The sequence below is a fragment of the Pavona decussata genome, unplaced genomic scaffold (genome assembly GCF_977016875.1).
Source record: "Pavona decussata unplaced genomic scaffold, jaPavDecu1.1 SCAFFOLD_102, whole genome shotgun sequence".
Taxonomy (NCBI): Eukaryota; Metazoa; Cnidaria; class Anthozoa; order Scleractinia; family Agariciidae; genus Pavona; species Pavona decussata.
Window position 1 is genome coordinate 6,423,790 of NW_028145517.1, and position 18,882 is coordinate 6,442,671.

The 18,882-nt window shown below is 39.5% G+C and overlaps 1 protein-coding gene and 1 non-coding gene across 2 annotated transcripts; both read left to right on the plus strand.

Annotated features, from left to right (window-relative positions):
- Nucleotides 1-907: 907 nt before the first annotated feature.
- On the plus strand, nt 908-15,939 carry LOC146471933 (ran GTPase-activating protein 1-like). The gene is made up of 16 exons (XM_085120507.1): nt 908-946; nt 1,053-1,181; nt 1,671-1,798; nt 2,706-2,765; nt 5,018-5,197; nt 5,520-5,654; nt 5,993-6,094; nt 6,293-6,349; nt 6,643-6,856; nt 7,074-7,345; nt 10,931-11,038; nt 11,605-11,649; nt 12,254-12,302; nt 13,410-13,498; nt 14,112-14,233; nt 15,198-15,939. Exons 2-16 carry the CDS (start codon nt 1,061-1,063, stop codon nt 15,265-15,267), a joined length of 1,752 nt encoding a protein of 583 aa, XP_084976633.1. The 5' UTR covers nt 908-946; nt 1,053-1,060; the 3' UTR covers nt 15,268-15,939.
- A 2,407-nt stretch (nt 15,940-18,346) lies between these two features.
- On the plus strand, nt 18,347-18,418 carry Trnad-guc (transfer RNA aspartic acid (anticodon GUC)). The gene has a single exon. It is a non-coding gene; the product is annotated as a tRNA-Asp (tRNA).
- The last annotated feature ends 464 nt before the right edge of the window (nt 18,419-18,882 follow it).

Consider the following 18,882-nt stretch of genomic DNA (forward strand, 5'->3'; position numbering starts at 1 on the left):
TAATTTTTTCCCGTTCGTTTCGAATTTTTTTCCTTGCCTCCAATGTCTGCCCCTGCTCGCGGTCTCCGATGGTCTCCGATGATGGAACTATGGTCAACTAATCTCGTACCCCGATCTCAGTCGTCGGTTCGGGAATGTCGAAATGTGAGATCTCCCCTCCGCCTGACCGTGGGAGATCTGGGTACGAGATTAATGGTCAACCACAGGGCCAGGGTCAATCGTTCAGATAAAGGGGAGTTTTTTATCCTTTGAAGAACTTAATTTTATGATCAGGGGTGGAACCTCGGGACTTATGACCATGGTTACCAATTCGTATGCTCTACTGCGGAGCTACAGGATACTCGCAGGGAGCTACAGGATACTCGCAGGGACTAGAAACAACTGATACTGCCAGGATTTCACTGTCGATGAGTTAAGAAGTGATGATAATGATGACGACGACGATGGGCATATAAACGTCTGTGTAAAAATTCCTAAATTAATTCTATCTTCGTTTTAAAGACATGACTCTCAAACATGGACCATTTACTAATTTCATTAAAGGTGCTCTTTCCAGCAAAGTATATTCCGTTACGGTGGCTAGCGCTATTTCAGGTTTTTTTTTTTTGCAAACAATGAACCATGTCAAGGGCTCTTCATAAGAGCCGAGTGGCCTTCATAAGGTCAATTCACAGCTGGAATTTCGAAACTTCCAGTAAACAAATTGAATCAATTAAAACTAAAATCGTTACCTGCGGCTCGGAAAGTTTATATCAGAAAGGAGGAAAACAAGTTATTGAGGGGGAAAGTTCCCGCGAGTTCCCGCGCAATTTTATACATGTGCGCCCGCGAGCGCAATCCGCAAAGAAACATGCGCAATAGTGCTGATTTCCAGACTCCTCTCGTAAGTCATTCTTCGGCCCATTCTTCGCCCAGCCGGCGAATTCGTTGAAAAATCGTGCACATGGTGATTAAATTTCCGCTTAATCTTTTCGTTCTTTAACATCTTTTGATCTTTAGTGCGAGCCTGGACTTGGTTTCACGAGACATCGACGAAAACATTTTCTCCTCAGTTACCAAGATGGCCGACAAAAAAGACGATGTTCAAGGTGTTGCAGAATTGCTGGCAAAGACGAAAGTTGAGCAAGTCAACGTTGTTAGTTTCAAAGGAAAAAGCATCAAGTTAAACACTGTTGACGACGGTAAGTTTGTGTTAAGTTGAAGAAAGGCTCTTTGTATTCCTTTCTTTAGGAAGACATGGGGAGGAAGACAAGACTGATGTTGCAAACTTGTTGATAAATTCTGTACAGGGATCGAAACACCAGTCACAGGAACCATTTTAAATAATTTATCTCCCGGATTATCTATTTAAGATTCAGCTCAAGCCTGACTGGTGACGTGCTAGTTATACAGCAAGTTACATACATACATACATAATATCAAAGTTATGACTGTAACTAAAGCAATGTTTATAATTCAAGTTAAGCATTAGCTTTGGACATTCCACATCTGACCTCCCACCCCCCCCCCCACCCCCACTCCTCAACTATAACATCATAAATTAGTTGGGGAATCACTTGGTTTCATTTGTTATTCATAACTCTGCTTTGACCCTGGTGCAATTTGTAGTTGTTTTTGTTTACCTATGGACGATTCTAAAATTTAATGATGATACCTTTATTTCATTACAGCTGTAGAGGTTGTTAATGCAATCAAAGCCAGCAAAGATGTCCAGGCCTTATGCTTGGAAGGTAACACTATTGGTGTTGAAGCTGCTAAAGTAATCGGAGAAGCACTTTCAACAAGACCTGAATTTGAGGTGAGCAATAAAACTGCTAATATCTGAATATCTCTGGGTGACTACAAACTTGGAAGTGACTATTTAATATCTAATTGATAAGGGGTTAGTTTCTAAAGAAACTGTGGTGTGTGTCATTTGGGGAGTGAAAACAAAAACTCCAGTGAATCTGACCTTCAAATAAGAATATTTGGGGAAGGGATCATCAAACTAATTTATTTAATTAAATTAGGATGGCCCTCAAGAGTCAAATCAAAATAATTCCATTTTAACTAACACTTCCAAATGTCTTTTGGAAGTGTTAGTTTTTCTGGAGAACACTGGAGAACCTGGAGGAAAACCCTCAGAGCAAAGACAACAGCCAACGACAAACTCAACTCACATATGGCGTTAAAGCCGTGAATCAACCCAGCTACATTGGTGTGAGGGGATTGCTCTCACCAGTGCACCATTCCTGCTCCCATTGCAGTCAATCCACATCACGTGTGACCAGTATTTCCAAGAATGAAATTGAACATTCAAATATTATTTCTCTTCGTAATGTCCGACGTTTGAATGGAATGTTGAACATTTCTCTGGAAATCTTTCCGAAAAAGACGTATTAACTGAAGAAAAGATTCTAATTACTTGGGAAACAATTGTAATTCTTAAAACACTTAATGCTGCAATGTAAAGAAAAATTCATAGCTTAATATGGTCAATAAACTAGGGAAATCAGTCTATAAGAACTCTGAAATCTTGTTGGCAATGTTCAAAACTGACATGTAAATTCAAAATTCCATTCAAATTTCCAAAATACTGGCCATGCATGAAGTGGATTGACTGTAAGACTATGAGCATCATTGGGAGGCCAGGATGTTGATTTTAAATAACATAATAATTTATTTCTCATCAATTTATCTTACATGTGCATCTCGTTTTATTTTAGAGAGCATTGTGGAGTGATATATTCACTGGGAGGGTTAGAGCAGAAATTCCACCAGCATTGGTATGTAAAAGTGGATGTTAAGTTGCTGAAAATGTCGCAACTTCACATTTTTTTTTTATAAAACAGTTGTTCCTTTTGAGGCAGCTGGTTGCCTTTACTTCACAACACAAATCCTTAGAAGTGCAGTTTTGCATTTTTTAGGCTGGGAAGGGGATTTTTTTGTTGTATTCCCTCATGTTGTTTTTAGGGATGTTGAATGAAATTGTTTAGGGGTTGAGAGAGGGAAATCTGTTTTGGTAATGCTGGGTATATTTATAACTATTTGGTATCTCAGGATTTTCCTTAATTTTTTTAGTAAAAAAACTATGTTTATCAAGGAGGCAGATGTGCTAGAAAATGACACTCTAACAAGTTTGCCCTTTTGTAGAAAAATAGAGTAGTAATGTTGTTCTTTTTAACTGGTTGCATATGTGTGTACGTGAAGTGAAAGCGATGTAGGCAATAATAAAAGCAATTGCGACCCTGGATGTTTCGTTAAAGCAAGTTCTGTTTCATAGAACACTGGATGACAATGCACATGCCAGTTGTAATGACTTTACCTCAACATTGAAACATTGTTTAATACAGATACAGAAGACACTTAGGCACTCACAGTTTAAGAGGTTTCTTCCATTGCAGATCTAGAGGAAAACCCTGTACCCCTTTAAGTTACATGTATTTCTCCTTACTATGTCATTACTTCATCAAAATTAATATAGTTGTGAGAATAAAAAAAAATGATTGCAAAAACATAATGCATAAAAATAACTTTTTTATAGGAGCACTCGGATTTCTTTTTTCCGAGTATGCCTGCGTCACTTTCTAGAATAATCATCATTCTCATTCATTCACCAGGCTGGAAATTTACCATCACATTTCTTTCATATACCACACGTTCACATTCAAATCCTAGCAGTATGCAGGATGTTTGTCCCATGAACCTAGTTTAATGGCCTTAGCTCCCACGAGTCTCCTGTAGCTCAGTGGTAGAGCATCCAAACTAGTAATCGGAAGGTCTTAGGTTCGACTCCTGATAGGAGCATTCGGATTTCTTTTTTCCGAGTATGCCTGCGTCACTTTCTAGAATAATTATCATTCTCATTCATTCACCAGGCTGGAAATTTACCATCACATTTCTTTCATATACCACACATTCGACATTCAAATCCTAGCAGTATGCAGGATGTTTGTCCCGTGAACCTAGTTTAATGGCCTTAGCTCCCACAAGTCTCCTGTAGCTCAGTGGTAGAGCATCCGAACTAGTAATCGGAAGGTCTTAGGTTCGACTCCTGATAGGAGCACTCGGATTTCTTTTTTCCGAGTATGCCTGCATCACTTTTTAGAATAATCATCATTCTCATTCATTCACCAGGCTGGAAATTTATCATCACATTTCTTTCATATACCACACGTTCGACATTCAAATCCTAGCAGTATGCAGGATGTTTGTCCCATGAACCTAGTTTAATGGCCTTAGCTCCCACGAGTCTCCTGTAGCTCAGTGGTAGAGCATCCGAACTAGTAATCGGAAGGTCTTAGGTTCGACTCCTGATAGGAGCACTCGGATTTCTTTTTTCCGAGTATGCCTGCGTCACTTTCTAGAATAATCATCATTCTCATTCATTCACCAGGCTGGAAATTTACCATCACATTTCTTTCATATACCACACGTTCGACATTCAAATCCTAGCAGTATGCAGGATGTTTGTCCCATGAACCTAGTTTAATGGCCTTAGCTCCCACGAGTCTCCTGTAGCTCAGTGGTAGAGCATCCGAACTAGTAATCGGAAGGTCTTAGGTTCGACTCCTGATAGGAGCACTCGGATTTCTTTTTTCCGAGTATGCCTGCGTCACTTTCTAGAATAATCATCATTCTCATTCATTCACCAGGCTGGAAATTTACCATCACATTTCTTTCATATACCACACGTTCGACATTCAAATCCTAGCAGTATGCAGGATGTTTGTCCCATGAACCTAGTTTAATGGCCTTAGCTCCCACGAGTCTCCTGTAGCTCAGTGGTAGAGCATCCGAACTAGTAATCGGAAGGTCTTAGGTTCGACTCCTGATAGGAGCACTCGGATTTCTTTTTTTCCGAGTATGCCTACGTCACTTTCTAGAATAATCATCATTCTCAACTTTTTCAAGTCGTAACATGAGAAAGAATTATGTAATGAATAGTGAGGAGATTAAGCATGTGATATTGGGGTTAAAGTGTTAAGGAGAGGTATGACTGTGTTAAAATTTATGATTCTTTTCTCTTTTCTTTAAGGGACACTTGAGTGATGGCATCATAACAGCAAACTCAAAACTGGTTGAGCTGGATCTTAGTGATAATGCATTTGGTCCTGATGGAGTCAAGGCTTGTGTAAAACTACTCACAAGTCAAGCCTGTTACTCATTAACAACACTTAAATTAAATAATAATGGACTTGGCATTGGTGGCGGAAAGGTGAGCAAAGCGTTTTCACTGTGTGTTGTTACTAGCCTGAAAACACAGATCACGTTTTGGAGTGCTACTAACAGGTTTGAGGGACCAGTTGGTGTTCTTCATCTCGCGAAAAAATCACTGAAGTTTTGAACCAACGTCAACTTTTTTCATGCCTTTGAATACCTCTCTCGCCGCAGTGTATGTCTCATGTCTTCTTCAAGCTGTGATCCTTGAGGATTTGTGGCAAATTTTGTGTCTGTAAATACTTCTCTATTGCATGCATGGTTGGCAACTTCATATTGTTTTATGTACATAAATTTGATTTGTCCTGTTTTTTTTTCAGATTCTCTCAAAAGCTCTGATTGACTGCCACAAAACAAGCTCTGAAGCAGGCACTCCACTAAAGCTCAAAGTATTTATATCTGGCAGAAATCGACTGGAAAATCCTGGAGCCAAATCATTAGCAGAAGCATTTCAGGTATAAAAGCAGATTGTTTGATGCCTGAGTAGCCCCCCTCACAACTAGTAAAAGGCCAACCAGCTGGCTATTTACAATCGCGGCTGACGGGACTACTGATAAACAACTCCAGTTAGCAGTCAGAACAGGACTTGAACCCGGGACCTCCAGGTTTCAAGTCTGGCATTCTAACCACTCAGCTTTCTCAAGACAAAGAACGCAACCACTTGATTCTAATGGATCGCTGGTCTGCCTGTAGTTGCGTTCTAATGAAACCACTGTATGGAGTATTAGTGTTCATGGCAACTATTTCTCTGGATTGTCTTGGGTAAGTAATTGTTTTCTAAATTGTTTTGCAGACTATAGGAACACTAGAAGAAGTCCAAATGCCGCAGAATGGAATTCAACATGAAGGGATAGCGGCGCTGGCTGAAGCTTTCAAATCAAACCCTAACCTTAAGGTTTGTAGCATGGCTTCTCAGATCATTTGTACTCTCAAGTTGGGTTTAATTTGGCTAGGTTTATCCTGAAAAAAAATTTATCATTCAGAATATAATTTTGGGGGATTGTAACACAGAGCTGCAAACTTGATCATAAGGAAATAATTATTATTGAAAAAGGTACTGGTTTTAAGTTCTTTTTCTTGTTTTGTTTGATAGATTTTGAATTTAAATGACAATACATTCACTGCTAAAGGGGCGATAGCAATGGCAAAGGTATGTACGGTTTCCTTTATCATATAAGTTTTGTGAGATATATGGTTCTAGTTAGTTACTTGTTTCCATGAAAAAACTTGGTTACTTTGTTACAAAAATTGAATAGCTTAAGCGTTAATTAAAAAAAGTGTACAAAAATCCCAAACAGCACACAGAAAGTACATACTGTTCATTAACTTTCATTTGAATGGTTGTGCGTTAAGATTTCATTCACAGACTCATATTTAGAATCACATTGCAAAATTTGTGGCTTAGCATTTGACGAGAAATAACTTCCAATCTCTTTCATGCAGGTTTTACCGAGCCTAAAAAGCCTTGAGGTGATTAACTTTGGGGATTGCCTAGTTAAAACAGAAGGTGCCAAGGCATTGGCCAAGAGTCTGCGAGGTGCAGTGAACAACTTGAAAGAACTGAATCTGTCTTTTGACGAGATCAACAAGGAAGGAGCGCTCGCTATCGTTGAGGCACTAGAGAGTAAAGATTGTTTGGAGAAACTTGAATTAAATGGTGGGCAAATTGCTTAGTAATACTTATTATATCTTGGGAGATTAAATTTTGTTATTGACGTGAATGAAAGCAAACAACTGTCTTTGAAAAGCTGCAAGTTGCCCTTGTATGTACAGGTTTATCTTGTGATGCTTTTTGTAACTGTTGGAGAAATGTTACTTACTAAATTAATGACAGGTTTCAAAGGTGATTTTCTTAAACAATTTTGTTGCTGCAGGAAATTCCATTGGAGAAGATGGAATTACAGAAGTGAGAGACTGGCTTGATTCAAATGGCCGTCTCAATACGTTGGGTTCAATGAGTGAAGATGAAGTTGATGATGACGACGACGACGAGGAAGAAGAGGATGAAGGACTTGGTGGTGGCGACAGTGAAGATGACGATGGAGAAGGTGGTGATGAATTGAACTTGAGTGTGACAGGTGTCAGTCTTAAGCCACAGTCGCCATTGCTAGGCACTGATGAAGAGGTGGAGAGGGAGCTTATTAAGGTAGGCCTCTTGTAAATTTGTGATTTGTTCCTGAATTAATTCAAAGTAGACCTGTACTCTGGGGCTAGATTCAGAATGCTCTCCTAAATTTAGATGGCAGAGGATTTCTGAGTATGGTTTCTAAAACACAGGGCTGTCAACTCTCCCGGATAATCTGGGAGTCTCCAGATTTTGAACCGTATCTCCCGGTCTCCAGATTTATGTCTGTAATCTGCAGATTTTGAGCTGTATTTCTCCAGATTTATGTCTGTAATCTTCCTGATAATTGACGAATTTTTCTATTTGATCTTAGACTCGACTTTATGACAAGAAAATCTGAAATGTGTAGCATTGTTTCTGGTACTGTTTAATGTACGTACCCGTGAATTTGGCCTTGATTCGACGCCTCTGTAAGACGCTTTGTTATTGCTGTCCGGGGATGTCATATTCTCCATATTTGAAGACGTGTGAGGTTGACAGTCCTGAAAACAATAGGCTTTTATGTCCAAACTGCTTTGGACTCACCTCAGCCTAACACCCTAAGATCGCTTTGTGAATCCAACCTCAGCCAGGTTACCGCTCATCTGACTTGCTTTGAGAAATTGGGAGGAAAATTGGTGCCTTCCTGTGATGTGATGCTGCTGTGCTGAGCAATCCTAAAGTCATAAAATATATCTTCTGTGTTATTAGAAAACATTAACCACCCAATTTTGGGTGCAGTTTGGTATGAACAAGCACCATAAACAGTTTTTAAAAGACTGCAATTTGTTCTGTTCTAAAAGTTTTAAAAATGTTTGGTTGTTTATTCCAATTTTTATGAGTGTATTTAAATTTTTGTTAAAATTTGCACAATGAATCGCACTTGTATTATTTTTACATTAATTTGTCATAATCAAAGTTTTGCGTTATTTTTTCAACAAAGTGATGAACTTGTCACTAACTGGTGCTTTCGTTACATTCCTCACAGAGACATAACTTGCCAACAGAAGATTCCAATAAAGACACAAAGACTTCTTGATTACAATGACATTTGCGGAGCCACTGAATTCAACTTGAACTCAAGTTTACCAAGAATAATTTCCTTTATCAATTTAATATTGCGGCAGTAAACGCTTTTTAAGCACAGCATCACATCACTGAAGGCATCAACAATTTCCCCGTTGTGGAGAGAATTTCTAATTTAGATCAGTAGCTAGAATGAATTATACAGATTAGCTTAAACGCGTGTCTTTTACATGTATACAGGTTAGACCGTCTTTTATCCCCCTCTTATTCCGAATAATTCTTAGTGTTAATTGTTACATTGTTCCATAAATATTCACAGCTGCCTTCCGTGACATTTTATTTCCAAATTGCTGAAATCAAGCTATTATTTATTCGCAAAACACTGTAACATATGTACTATAAAAAGTGTGTATTTTATTTTACATTTTACCCGTAGATAGGATTTATAAAATTATACTTGTAGCTATAGTTAAAGAAACACGCCAGTTCTTTTAAGTTCCCGTAAGTTTTCCTTTATTTCGTCAACGTTATCTTGTGTTTCGTATCATTTCTTGGGTGCTAATAACCTGGCCTTTGAACGGAAGCGAGGTGGTTAGAGTTGACTTAGGTTTGACGCAAACCCTCGATGCTTTTCAAATGTAACCCCCCCCCCCCCCCTCCTCCTCTTATAGAATTTACCCCATTATTAACTTGTAACAGAAAGAATTGATTTCTTTTGGGAATTGATATGACACCCCTAATAGACACGAAAATGAAATTTTATGAATTGTCACTATTTAATGATAATTTTCAACAAATTAAAGCATTTCAGTTAGCGCTGGATTGCGCTGACGTAGAAACGAACGGTGTTTGTTTCTATTACAAACGGACATTTAATTAATGCATGTAATATTTTTAATTCTGTTTATTGTTTTATTTAAAGTAGAGGTAGTTAGATTATTTGAATGAAGCATTAAAGAGTGTGTGTCGTAAAATTCATACTGATGACCGGTTTTACACAATAGTCCGCCAGAGCGCGTTGCTGGTAGCAACCTCGTTCGCAGGGGAGGGAACGGGAAGAAGAGTTCGAGATCTTCCCAGCAAGGGGAGTAAAATTAGACTTCTATTTTACAGGAGTTACCTGAATTTGGAATATTCTCTCAATTTTTCGGTGATACTCACGGAAAAGATTTCGAATTTCCCGAGTTTTAATATCCTGCGGTACCGTAATTATTTCATGTTTCCCTGACATTTTCCCGAGAATCTCTCCAGATTCGCGGAGGCATTTCCTGTGAAACAGGCAATTGGAATTGAACAACTAAGGGTTGCAATCCCCCCTGCGCGTAAATCTTATTTATCGATGTTATATTTTCAAGGGCAGAATTTGCTTAAAGGCTATGAATAGTACACAATACCCGTCGACGGTTTGACAAGAACACGACAAGGGGGATGAATCAAAATGGTTAAAAAGTGGTTGAAAAAGAGAGAAAAATACAGCCGACAGCGGTACCTCTGGACACTTTGCCGGAGCGTTGTACCATGACGATGCACCACGAGATTTCGGCCCGCGGTTCGCTTATGGCAGCTGGAGATGGTTCCGCGATGCTTTCCGATACCTTGTCTCTGACAAGACAGTGAGGGAGAGAAAAGTCGGCCCCTAGACCATATGAGACAGATGCCTTTCGTTGGCACCTCAGTTCCACCTTACTGACTTAAACTGAGATTCAGCCATGTATATATATGATAATGTAGTCATTTTGTCTTCCATGTGGTACGTTTTGAGGTTTGAGCATGCGCACGGGCTAAAACGATATAATGACGCTAGTCTTGGACTCCTTTTACCTTATTTCATTCTTACAATTTTTATTGCCGTTTTACCGAAAACGATTGCTCCTTCGATGGATTTTTGACATGTTAAGGGAATCAGGTCGTAACTCGAAGAGCTCTGTGAAAGCCGTTGCTATTTTTCTGTTTTTGGCTACTAAGTCAACACTTATTACTGTCCCATGTAATGAAAATGTGCCACGTTTATTACTACAACAACTCAGATGCTACCTTTCTCCTCTTGATGTCTGATGACATCAATCCTAACCCTGGACTGTTTTTTGCTTCGACTGCTGGTGAGATCAATTGGCTCGTGATGAACGCCAGAAGCTTAAAAGTTATCACAAAGACAGCACAACAAACTTGTAATCCGTGTGTAACCTCCATCGCTTCCAGGACCTGTTGTACGCCGAAAACTGACGTTATATGCGCCAATGAGACATGGTTGAACCAAAATATCAGCAACTATGAAATATTGCATTCTAGCTTTACAATATTTATAAGAGATCGGTCTGATCGAGGTGGTGGTGGAGATCTTATCGCAATCAAAACAGCCTCCTTCAAAGCGAAAATAGGCGACAATCATAGCTAATTTTAAGCACACTTGAATGTTATTTCTACTTCTTAAACTAGAATTTAGACACTATTTCCAACAATTTACCGTCCATTTGTTTTCGGAGCAGAGGTTCCGTTTAAGTTTTCTTTGCCTCTCAAAGGAGATAAATATTTTTTTTCAGAATCATGCCTGAATGTTTCAAACTTTAAAATGCATGGCTTGAACTGTTGTTTCCCGTTTAGGTGGCAAGCACGGAAGTTGTCAAGGATTTTCAAAAGGCTCCGACATTAGAGAAGCTGAAGAAGATACCGACAAAACAAAGGTCACTTCTGATAGCGCAATATTTGAGGGTATGTGTAGTGGTTATTTGGTTAAAGCTTTGGCAAGCAAGCAAACGTGGTTTCACTTTATACAAAACACTCCTCCTTTCGGAACATGTTTTCGAGAAAAAAGAATGGCGAGATGAATTCGTGAGCGGTCCATGTTACTGGTCCGTATATCAATATCCGGACCTTCAAGGAACCAATCAGGAAGATCCTCTTTAATGTGGGCTGGTTCAGTCATCTAATAAATCTCAATACGTTTCGCGCGCACGCGACATATGTCGGAGAAACGGGTCTCTGGTGTACAAAAATCCCCAAACATTCTTCTTCACACTTAAACATACTTTGCGCAACCGGGAGACATTTTGAACGCAACCGGGAGGCATTTTGAAAAAAAAATTTAAAGTAAGAAATTTTTGTTCTTTTTTGAGGGTTCTTTTAATACCAAAAAAACCTGCAGAAATATTTTGCTTCCGCAGCAAAATTGCGTAAACATGTAAATGGGGAAAAATGTTTATGAACAGGCCAGGCAAAGGGTCTAAAGGTGAATGTTTATGTTTATGTTTTTATATGTTTGTCTCGTATTTTAACAGGAGTATTTACAAGACGCTGATAAAATTGCAAGGTTTTTTGTATCGGTGAGTATTGGTCACCCATTCTGTCTAAATCCACGCTTAGTTCTTTTGTTATTGTTGTCAATGTTATTTGTTTGTTTTTGTACGAATTCGAACTTTTCAAACAAAAGTTCCACTACAGCAGGGATGGCGCCTTCTTTATTGTACACCTTTTGCACATGAAATGCCAACGTAGACGCTGTTTACTCGAGATTCGTGTGAGAAAACTATGCCTCAAAATATAACAACCAAATATAAGCAGCAAAAATAAGATGTTTCTAATACTTGGAACAAGACTCCTTTCCGAAAATTAAACTAAGTTCAACTGCAGTCTTAAAGGAACTGCCGCTTGTTGCTTGTTCACGAGGGTGATTGACAACTGAAAGGAGAATGGCCCTCTTTTGCATCGGAACTTCTTTACGCAGCTGTTGTCTGGACCGTCACACAATGCTTCTCCACGTGATCCCCAAGTAACGCCATCTTTTTCGTCGGCAACTGGCACGGCCTCGCCGCATTTCCAGCTCACTTAAATGAGATTTCGGGAGATTTGGAGTTGCTAGTCTGAGTAGAGAGACTTGAAAACGAAAATGATGCAAACGTTTTCTAAAGCTACCAGTGTATTTTTCAGGTTTGCGTCACACTTAGAGGTGATGAAGATTCACTTTTGGAATGCTCAGGTAAGTTTTGCATTTTAATACTTTTTTGTGAAAATCTTAATTCGAATAGTGACAAAAAATACTTAACATCCAGGCGTCAGATTCATGAAGCTCACCTAAGCTAAGATATTATCTTACGTATTGAGAATGATGTGTTATTCTAGAAAGTGACACAGGCATACACGGAAAAAAGAAATCCGAGTGCTCCTATCAGGAGTAGAACCTAAATCCTTCTGATTTCTAGTTCGGATGCTCTACCACTGAGCTACAGGAGACTCGCGGGAGCTAAGGCCATTAAACTAGGTTCATGGGACAAACATCCTGCATACTGCTAGGATTGGAATGTCGAACGTGTGGTATATGAAATAAATGTGATGGTATATTTCCAGCCTGTTGAATGAATGAGAGTATGCCTATGTCACTTTCTAAAATAATACATCATTCTCATTCATTCACCAGGCTGGAAATATACCATCACATTTATTTTATCTTACGTATTATTTCTTAACGACAGGCTATTGTTAGTCCAACAATAGTCTTCTATCAATAAACAATACTTAGGATACATCTTGACTTTGGAGGGCCTCGTAGATCTGGCCTCAGTTTGATAACACTCACCAAGTCGTAGCCTGTTGGTTAAAAAGTGGCCGAAAGAGACGTCCACACTCCTTGGCCAAGTAGGTAAATTATGATCATCCGGGTGGGTGTGGTCCTGAGAAGGTCGACTGTTTGAGGTGACATTGACTGACAATTTAAAAAACCTAAGTGGAAAGGTATCACCAGAGTCAGGTGAATTGTGAATCGTCAAATAGAGATTAATAATAAAATTGTCGGACCCAAATTTTCTTCAGTGTAGGGGATTGAGAAGTGCTTGTCTGTTCTTTTATAGGCAGTCCTTGGGAACACATACTCGTAGAATAATTTGAATATTTTTATCATCCCATTGAAAACAAACTCGAGTTTTTCTGAGCACTACTCCCCGTGTATTAACTTGTGTTGCTTAGCAACATTTGTGCTGAAAAACCCGGGCGGAATTGGAACCGAAAAGCCACTACCTGTAGGAGCATATGTATCCCCTAGCACCGCCTCATTTCCCGTTTTATAGCCAGTTGTGTGTTCTTGTTTCAGACGTCATTTTGAAGACAGCCTTTGAATCTGGGGAATGCAAGGAAGAAAGAATTGCCTCTTCTCTTTTAATTCACATGGGGCTTCTCAAGGTACGAGGGCACGGCCCAGTAATCTAACCTTACCAACAAACCTTCTTGGGCTGCACTGGCTTTTACTAAAATAACAAGTGAAGCACGATGCAATGGATTTACCCCTCCCTCTAATAGATCTCTCCGGCTAAAGTTAACAAAATGGACAACGCAAAACAACTTTAGATAAGCTCGTACTCAGGTAGTAGCAATAGCCTTAGTTGCTTCATATAGCAGAGATTTTAGAATGCCGGCCATGTGATTTGGGTGTGACATAACCTTATGTTCCTGGTGATAAACAACATTTGACTGGTTTTCAGTTGAGTGTTACTCTGTCCAATCACATTAGACGTAAGCAGCGCAAACAACCAATCAGATTTTGACTCAAATACATGTAACCGGCGCCAAGCGCGGGAAAACGTGTGCGACCAAGTCACGATTTACTTTGGTTTTGCTTCCCATTGGTTGAGAAAGTAGCACGAGTTTGTTTTAAACCAATCACAGAGCGAAGTAAACCAAAATCAAAGCAAACGCGGCGACGCTTGATTGAAGGCTACTCTACTATAACTAAACCTTGTTATATTTCTTAGTTTTAGAATGAAGACTGAAGTTATTGTTCATTGTTTGTTTCTAGGGCGAAGAAAAGATCGAGTCAGCCAAAGACATCTCTGGTCCCCTGATTGCTTTAGAGCATGCTGTGAGACAACCTTATTTCCCCACGCATCTCAAGGCCGTCTTCATTGCTTTTCTTTCAAAGTAAGGATAATGCTTCACATGAATTAAAAGCTATTTTAACGCTATTTAAATTAATGTACCGATCATCAATCCTGTTTTCCATTTGTCCCCACTTTTACTGTAGTGTTTTACTGCAAATGTCATGCACGCAAACTTGAGAAATTACAGGGCGCGAGAGTTCCGTGCGAGCGCCACGCGTGCTTCGAGTCTATAATCAGCTAAACGCCAACTATGTAGCTCAATTATATATACAGGCCGCTCAGATCCAAGGGAATCAAGCCGTCCGCGTCAAAAATGGGGGTCACCGAGCTCGTAATCACATAAACGGAAAATTAGGGATACTTTGAACAGGTTATACTGTTGGTATGGTAACCTATTATGTCGAGAAAACAACCAGTACTTATTCGCCAATTATAGGCATTCGTTTGGTACCATTATCATTGTTTCAACTGTTAAAGAAAGATAGTTTTGATCCGTCAAATATAAGTGTTGGAAAGTCACGGAAACCGGTGCCAGCCACCTTAAGGTATTTTAAATACAGAGGCGCAACTTAAAGGGGAAGTATCATGGGGCTTTTGTTAAAAATGATGAAATAAGACCTTTAATCAGCTGCCAAATAATTCTAGAATGACGAGAGGAAAGAAATCAACTCAATTCTTGAAAGGAACAACTCATGATCTTTTCTAGCGCATTTTGGAAACAAAAATGCGAGAACTTGAAAAACATTAGCCTAACATTTATTCAAAATTTCAATCCACACCGGCCTACTCTGTCTCTGGCCAGAGGCACTAACCGACAGTTTTGTTTCTCTCTGATGATAATTTATAGCAAACTTGAAAATTATTTCTTTATTTCTGCTGACAGACAAACATTTTTGGGTTTTGAAATAACAGCAAATTTGCGTGATACTTCCCCTTCAAGACGTAGTCTTCACATCTCTTTAGTGGTGCCATTAAACTTAGAATCATATCTGGTTTGTTTACAGACCCAACAAACTCCTGGACTCCTGCTCAGAAGCACGTCATAAATTCCTTCAGACGTTGTATCAGCTTTAAGGCATTTTCGTTCGTCCCTGCATGGCGCTCAAACTACAGGTGAACTCTTCTCTGTCAGTCCTTTGTTTTGACAAATTTCCTTGTGTAAGATCAAGCGACATTTTGCTGTCAGAAGGTCCCTGGACGCTTTTGGAGTCTTTTTGACCATTATGGAAATTCAAAGACTTTCCACAATAGCTTCGTCTGTTGGTGCATAGTGAATAGAATAGATCACGTGTTGCTAAGCAACAAAAGTACAGTTCACACAACGTTTTCTCAGGTGACTGTCGTTTTAAGCAAAACGCATCTGACCAATCACAGTGAACTCAGAATACACGGCGAACCAATCACAATTCGAAATGAAGCATCCAGTCCGTGTCATGCGCGGGAAAACGTGAAGCGAGTGTCAAGCGCGGGAAACACGTGCTAACTTACGATTTGTTTAGTCTGGTCATTACAAGTTGGGAAAAAACTTCAGACACAAAAATGTACTTCCGAAGGTCGCCCCTTTATCTCGGGAAATTTCTATTTGATCCGCGCGTTCTAATTGTATTGCAATCGGTTGAACCGAAATTTTTAGCTAAATGATCTCCGAACTGTTCTCCGTTAAGCGGAGAATATTTTGTTTGTACTAAAGGGTGAAATAAAGAATGGATAATGAAAGTCTACAGTAATAAAGTGTTTCAAAATATTTATTTTTGTTTTTTCTTTTCTTAATCCTGTTAAAATCACATTCATTCAGTTTAGTTTGTGTCGGTGAGCACAAATAACAAACCAGTGAATGTTCATGAAAAAATGAACAAACGAATGAAGAGCGTACGAAAAAACGAACGAATGAGTGAATGCGGAAAGCTACAACTGGAAAAAAGATTGTAATACTGCGCAGCGTAGTTAATAAATGTGAATTCAAAATATTATAAAATTGACGCTGTAAGATATTTTAAACCGAGGTTTCGGCAATGCTGCCTTCTTCAGGGTACAAAACTACCCTCTGTTTTTTTTATAAGAACCTTTTTTATAAGAACGTGGAGGCTGAGATTAACCAAAATTTTAAGAACGTATGAAGAACATTCCTCAGGCTGAGAGTCGATTGAGAACGTTTTTATTTTGTTAATCTGTATACAAAATCAAGGTAACAAATGGAAATTAACCAAAATACTTACACTGTAAGGGCATGTTTTGTATAACATTAACAATGGTGCCACGCATCTCGGTTTGTCATAATCAGCAGTTCTTGACACCATATCTCAGTAGGCAATACACTTTGATAGGTTTTCTGGTCACGTCCTCATTGATTTATTCAGAAATACATGTGGTGTACACCATGTAATTTAAGAACATCGTAAGAACGTTTTCAGCCTCAAATCGCAATAAAATATGAGAACGTTTAGCCTCAGCTCCAAAGTTAGACGTTCTTATAAAAAAAAACAGAGTGTATACCGTTAAAAATAGTTTTGTACCCTGAAGAAGGCAGCATTGCCGAAACCTCGGTTTAAAATATCTTACAGCGTCAATTTTATAATATTTTGAATTCACAAGATACAACTGTAACCGCCGAAAGAGACTTCAGATGTCCAGTTACAGCAAGGAATCTTAAACACTCGATTTAAATTGTCGTCAAGATCCGTCAATAGATCCGACCGACGATGAAGGCAAACTGTAGGTTACAACTGTTGAGTATCTGTTCAGGTTGGGGTTTAAACTGAAATAGAACGAATAAACAGAACTTAAAACATGTACAAAGACTAAACTAGACGGAAACAAAAACTGAAATCTGGCGACTGAAAGGGACAAACTCTTTCACTGTAACTTGAAGGCGCTGTAAATGGACTAGATATTCCTTAACTTTACTTGAAGACTGCGCGATACGCTGTCGTTAAATCAACTTTGACTGACAAGAGATTAGGTAAACTATCTTTAAACAAAATACAAATACGCCTTATTTGAAAGTTTACGACCCATAGAGCGACCGAGTGACATTTCTACCACATTACGATAACTCGTTCATTGCACATGCGCGCATTGAAGAGTAAAAAAGCGCTTTCCCGCGCGGCACTCAACAGGGAATGTTAGTTAACTAGTGTTCGTATTCGGCACAGGGAATATTGATTAACAAGTTCAGTCCATCGCTCTTTTGTGTTAAGAGCTAACAACAACCTAGAAGACAAAATCGTGGCTTACAGTGCGAAGCGCCTTACCGTAGCCACCCAATATTTTTTCTTTACAAGTTAGCCAATCAGCATACGCGAATTTGATTAACGGTCACGCCTCCTTGCAAATTTCAACAGGCAAGTGACGCAACAACGAATTATTGAAAACATGTCGTTTTCTATTTTATGGCTAAAGGCTGGTTTCCATATGATCGCAGATCGCAATAAGGTCTGCGATCGTCTGCGATCCTGCGATCGTGATCGCAGACGATCGCAGATGATAGAACCATGTTCTATCTAAAGGCTGGTTTCCATATGATCGCGGATCGCAGATCGCAATAAGGTCTGCGATCGTGTGCGATCATATGGAAACTACTTCTGCGATCGTCTGCGATCCTGCGATCGTGATCGCAGACGATCGCAGAAGATAGAACCATGTTCTATCTCTTGCGATCGTCTGCGATCAATTGCGATTGTTTGCGATCTGCGATCTGCGATCTGCGATCCACGATCATATGGAAACCAGCCTTTAGATAGAACATGGTTCTATCTTCTGCGATCGTCTGCGATCACGATCGCAGGATCGCAGACGATCGCAGAAGTAGTTTCCATATGATCGCAGACGATCGCAGACCTTATTGCGATCTGCGATCTGCGATCATATGGAAACCAGCCTTAACTTGTAAAAAAAAGTTTGTTGGGTGGCCACGGTAAGGCGCGTCGCACTGTAAATGTCCATCAGTTTACCGAGTCTAATTTCTGATTTTTTTCATGTATACATCATCGGCACGAAGTTGATATCGAATGATAAAGCCTTAACTGTTTTTCCTTTTGTGTCCGGACGATTTAGTTTACAATATATTACAGGTGCTTGTAATTGATGTTTTTTTTAGCTGTATTATGAACAGAAACAATACGGTACCTTGATTTCGACACTCTGTAGTGTGGCTTCCTCGGTAGTATAGTGGTGAGTATCCCCGCCTGTCACGCGGGAGACCGGGGTTCGATTCCCCGCCGGGGAGTGAGGGAACTTTTTTGCCCCTATTATTTTGGCCTTTCCCTAATTTTTTGCGTCTTTTTTTTTTTTTTTTTTTTTGCTTTTTTAACCAACTGCTTTATTTCGAGATTTTCCGGTTACAGGCAAATTTGTATCCAGACTGTTGTCAGAAAGTTGAAACTATCAGTAAGCACAAATTCAGCTATGGTAAACCGTCCTGCCCCAACCTTCCTCCTCGTTTCTATTCGACTTTAATATTTGCTTCGTTTCCAAATTTCCGGAGCTTTTTTACTATGGCTAGGACATCCTGACGAAATTCCTGTGAATCTTTATACCAGGAACAAAACGCTGAAAAATCTAAGCAAGGTGGCCGCTGTGCACAATCACTGTGCAGTGATGGTTCCCATGGGAACGAAGCTGAATCACTGCTCAGTTCGTGTGTTGTCAGATTCTGCACCACGGCATGATGGGACAGTCATTGTTGACAAC

Excerpts from the sequence above, each read along its gene's own strand:
- LOC146471933 (XM_085120507.1), top strand. The coding sequence starts at position 1,061 with ATGGCCGACAAAAAAGACGATGTTCAAGGTGTTGCAGAATTGCTGGCA. Across the intron at positions 11,039-11,604 it reads TGATAGCGCAATATTTGAGG|GAGTATTTACAAGACGCTGA; the intron begins GTATGTGTAGTG and ends GTATTTTAACAG. Across the intron at positions 13,499-14,111 it reads TTCACATGGGGCTTCTCAAG|GGCGAAGAAAAGATCGAGTC; the intron begins GTACGAGGGCAC and ends GTTTGTTTCTAG.